The 5,000-nt window shown below is 42.8% G+C and overlaps 1 protein-coding gene across 5 annotated transcripts in view; it reads left to right on the forward strand.

Moving 5' to 3' along the window:
- Positions 1-5,000, forward strand: part of LOC113809816 (prostaglandin E2 receptor EP4 subtype) — a 109,125-nt gene that overhangs the window by 85,101 nt on the left and 19,024 nt on the right. For all 5 annotated transcript variants that reach the window (XM_070126245.1, XM_070126302.1, XM_070126176.1 and 2 more), the window contains one exon: positions 1,455-1,600. In XM_070126245.1, coding sequence (XP_069982346.1) covers positions 1,455-1,600 — 146 coding nt within the window. The remainder of the gene's footprint in view (positions 1-1,454; positions 1,601-5,000) is intronic.

Here is a 5,000-nt window from a genome sequence, read left to right on the forward strand (position 1 = left end):
ACAATGATAATAACAATGATAATAATAATGATAACAATAATAATAACCATAATAATGATAATAATAATGATAACGATAATACTGATAATAACTAGAAGTACTCAGAGAGCGTATACCTCCGGCAAGGCTATAAAGTCACTGATGCGGTAAAGAGATTCACACTTTAAGAATTAAATTAAAATCCCCTTTCTCAAGTACGCAAGTGACGCCCGTAAACATAACCTCAAAATATTTCTGGATCCCGATCACTAGCTTATATTATATTTTACAGAATGTAAGTTAAGCTAAGACATACCTCTGGTAAAATTTTCACAATTATCTGTTCATAACTTTTTTGTTTCTTTCTAACAAACGAACAAATGATATCCAGTTAAAGGATAAAACGCACCTCCGGTAAAAAAAAAAAAAAAAATCAGATAAATCTAGTTATCCTGCCAACGAACAAACAAACTAACCAACGCGACTGAAAACATGACCTTCCCGGAGGTAATAATAAAACAACCAGAGACTTTAGCACAACAAACTATACTGTCCAACCATCAGCAACACCACACAGCACAACACCACGCCACGCAACACACCACCCAACAACACATACCACACAAAATAACACACCACCACCTATCACCACACAAATAGGAATAACACAACACCACCCAACACCGCCCTACACCACACACCACGCAAAATAACACACCACCAGGAATCTCAGAAATACCCAAGAACCCTCCCCCCCATCCCTCCCTCCACCCAACCCCGACCATACATACGCCGGACGCCCTTATGGCACTCGACGAAACCGAAATCCGAAGAGAAATGACACGAATTCGACCTCCAGTTCACATGCACGTCGAACTTCCCCCCGAAATGGCTGGTACGTAGCAGTCCCGCCGCTCTCATTCCACGAATCGGGAATAGTGGGGGAAGGAACGTCGCATTCCGGTCGGGGGGGGGGGGGGGTAGAGAGGCGAGGAGGAGGGGGGGTCGGATGGGTTGGGGGGGGAGTTCTGCCGACCGGAATCTGCTGTCGGGAGGAGGGGTAGGGGGTGGAGGTCTTACTTCCTTTTCTTTGTTGGAGAGGGAAAGGGAGGTGATGGGGAGGGAGAGGGAGATTAGGTGGAACGGTGAAGGGAGAGAGAAATGATGGAGAGGTAAAGAGAGAGAGAGAGAGAGAGAGAGAGAGAGAGAGAGAGAGAGAGAGAGAGAGAGAGAGAGAGAGAGAGAGAGAGATTGTGAGATTAAGACTGAGAGAAAGATTGAGAATGATAATGAAAGTATATATTTCAAACAAAAATGAGGAAGAGAGAGATAAAAAAAAAAATAAATAAAAATAAAAAGACTTCACACTACTAGCATTTTTTCTTCTATCTTTACAACAGTTTCCCTTCGAATTCCCCCGAGTTCGACCTCCCTTTCCCGTTTTCTGTCAAACCCTTTTCCGTTTTCTCTCACAGAAACACATGTGCGACTTCCACGGGTTTAGTATGGTATTGGTTTGCACTCTGACGCATTTCACTCTGGCTGCTATGGCCGTCGAACGCTTCCTGGGCATCTGTCACGGTTATTTCTACAGCAGGAACGTTACTCCACACAGATGTAGGTGAGTAAAATGAATTTTTTTTCTCTCTTAGCTTTTACATCACGTCCAATTGTAATCAGGTACAGATCTCTATTTGTTTACCTTGTCGGTATGATAGAATGATAATATCTGTGTGTATTTGGAATTTAAAGGCTATTTTCTTATATATATTGTCGGTTCTCTATTATGTAGGCTTATGTGAATGATAAATATGCACTATTACATCGCCTGAACGAGAAGTTTTAGCCCAGACTCGAAACAACACGATTTCATTTCCTTCTCTGATTATCACTATTTCATTCCACGTTAATTTAGTCTCTACTCAAACTGAAAATCAAAACACCAATATCCAACGCGGGTACACTCCCCACCGCCCAAACACACGAGAATCAGAAGCCGTGAATTAAGGTACCCCGTCTCTCCAAAAGCTCTCCGATCCCTAACGCTCTCCGGGTTCAAAGCTCTCTCGTGGATTCTGGGTTATATCCATCACTCGCTGGCAGCAAAACCGACAGTTATTTGAGAGAGAGAGCTTGGTCGGGGGGGTCGGGGGGTTGGGGGGTGGGGGTACAGCTTCTGTCTATCAATAAGGTCTATCGGCAGCGTGTAAAGGGGGAATGCTCTCGCGTTTCCAATGCTCTCACGAAGGCAATGACCGTGAATCTTATGCTTGCTGGGCAGCTTCCCTTTTCTTTCCTGTGTTAATGGAACTATGTTGGTCTTTCCTCGTTCCTGGTCGGTGGCGGCGGCCTTGTATTGAACATTAGATAATTTGTTGGCTATTTGTCTGTATCTGTTTGTCAACCTGTCTCCGTTTGTTTGTCAGTCTGCTTGTCTCTGTCTGTCTGTCTGTGTCTGTCTTTCTCACTTTCTCTCTCTCTCTCTCTCTCTCTCTCTCTCTCTCTCTCTCTCTCTCTCTCTCTCTCTCTCTCTCTCTCCCTCTCTCTCTCTCTCTCTCTCTCTCTCTCTCTCTCTCTCTCTCTCTCTCTCCTCTCTCTCTCTCTCTCTCTCTCTCTCTCTCTCTCTCTCTCTCTCTCTCTCTCTCTCCCTCTCCCTCTCCCTCTCCCTCTCTCTCTCTCTCTCTCTCTCTCTCTCTCTCTCTCTCTCTCTCTCTCTCTCTCTCTCTCTCTCTGTCACTGCCACTCTCCCTTTATATCTATCCGTGTATCTATCTATCTTTAATAATGATGATAAAAATAATGATATCAATAACAACAGCGACAATGACAAAAGCAATAACGTTAATGATTATAATGTCAATGCTACCATCGCAGAACCTTGAACTACCGATAAAACAGCACACGCAAACGGCCCATTCTTTGATAATCACCAACACAACAAGAAAAAAACAACTACTAACAAGGACAACGACCTTGGTACGCAAAGTAGACAGCCATTATGATAATGAATGAGTAATGTGTCAACAGAGACAAATTGATAGAGGAGAGGCCTTTGTGCAACACTGTAGTTGATTATGCAAGTATAAGTCATTAAATTGCATTGAGTCTTTATCAGTTGGTGTTTGGGCGGAAGTTTATGAATGAAAGGTATGAATTGTTTACTTGGTTTTGAATTGTATCTTGTTTGCATTTGTGTAATTGTAATTATAGTCATCTATGCAATTATTTGTGTGTGTTTATGTTTGTACATTTATGTGTGTATAAATGAGAGAGGGAGACAGAGGAAGGGGGGAGGCAGGCAGGCAGACAGACAGACAGATAGGTAGACTAATAAAGACTGACAAGCAGACACACACACAAACAGATAGAAACATAAGATAAACATAAACATAAAGAGATAGACAAATACATAGAGACCGACAGACACATACACAGAAAGACAGAAATTGGCAGACAAACAGACAGACAGAAAGGAGGCAAACAGACAGACGAATAGACAGAGTCATAGATGGATAAAGACAAATAGATAGAGAGAGAGAGGTGGCGTGGGGGGGGGGGGGTAAGTATCGCGTGGCGGAGCAGAATCACGAAAGTTTTAGATTTGATGAAATGTAAACGCTCGTGACGTAAAAGGTGGTGTCCGGAGGGCGTGGCCGAACTCATTTCCTATAGGTCATTTCACTCAAAAAAAAAAAAAGAAGAAGAAGAAGAAGAAGAAGAAATACATATATATAAAATGATAAGAGAGAGAGAGGGAGAGAGAGAGAGAGAGAGAGAGAGAGAGAGAGAGAGAGAGAGAGAGAGAGAGAGAGAGAGAGAGAGAGAGAGAGAGAAGAAAAAAGAGAGAAGGAGAGGAGAGGGAGAGAGAGAGAGAGAGAGAGAGAGAAAGAAAGAGAGGGAGAGGGAGAGGCAGAGGAAGAGAGAGAGAGAAAGTGAAAGATAGAGGGAGAGAGGGAGGAAGAGTAAGAGTAAGAGAGGGAGGGAGAGGGAAAAAGAGAAGGAAAGAGAGAGAAGAGAGAGAGCGAGAGAGCGAGAGAGCGAGAGAGAGAGAGAGAGAGAGAGAGAGAGAGAGAGAGAGAGAGAGAGAGAGAGAGAGAGAGAGAGAGAGAGAGAGAGAGAGAGAGAGAGAGAGAGAGAGAGAGAGAGAGAGAGAGAGAGAGAGAGAACGAGAGAGAGAGATAGGGAGAGATAGGGAGAGAGAGAGAGAATAGAAATATATGCAGTGTGTTAGATTAAATGACGGATGCATTTACGTCAGTTGGTATGTGTGTCTATCTACAGCGTATGTATGCTTATTTGTATCTCTTTCTCTCTCTTTCTTTCTTTCTTTCTTCCTTTCTTTCTTTCTTTCTTTCTTTCTTTCTCTCTCTCTCTCTCTCTCTCTCTCTCTCTCTCTCTCTCTCTCTCTCTCTCTCTCTCTCTCTCTCTTTCTTTCTCTCTAGCCTTCAAACTAAATATTTGTGTATCTGTCTGTCTACCTATGTGCGTGCGCAGGTGTATTTCTATCTGTTTGTATCTATGTCTATGCCTCTGTCCCCGTTTGTCTATGTCTGTGCCTATGTCTCTCTCTGTCTATGTAAAAGAAGAAAACAAAGAGAAAGATATTCCCTCTTCAGTCTCATAAAAAAAAATCGACTCCTTCAAACAGGAGTTATTCTCGTCAGTATGAAGAACATAGCGGGGGAATTGAGGGTCGCGGGTGTGTTCAGTAAAGCTCTTTAAGTATCCCCTAATATGCTCCGAGCGAATACGATGGTCCTGTATATGTATAAAGACGAACACACATATGCACACACGCATACACTTACTCTCACTCTCACGCACGCTAATTAATCAGTTCAATCAGTCACATACGAACACGCACACACACACATACACATACGTACACACAAACATACAAACACACATATCTAACCGGAAAGGACGGTGACAAATGTAGGCCTATAAAATTGTATGTCTGTTACCTTATATGTCTCTTTGTGTCTATCCTTTTTATCCTCAACCCAACAAGGTAATTTTCT

The sequence above is a fragment of the Penaeus vannamei genome, chromosome 1 (assembly GCF_042767895.1).
Source record: "Penaeus vannamei isolate JL-2024 chromosome 1, ASM4276789v1, whole genome shotgun sequence".
NCBI lineage: Eukaryota > Metazoa > Arthropoda > Malacostraca > Decapoda > Penaeidae > Penaeus > Penaeus vannamei.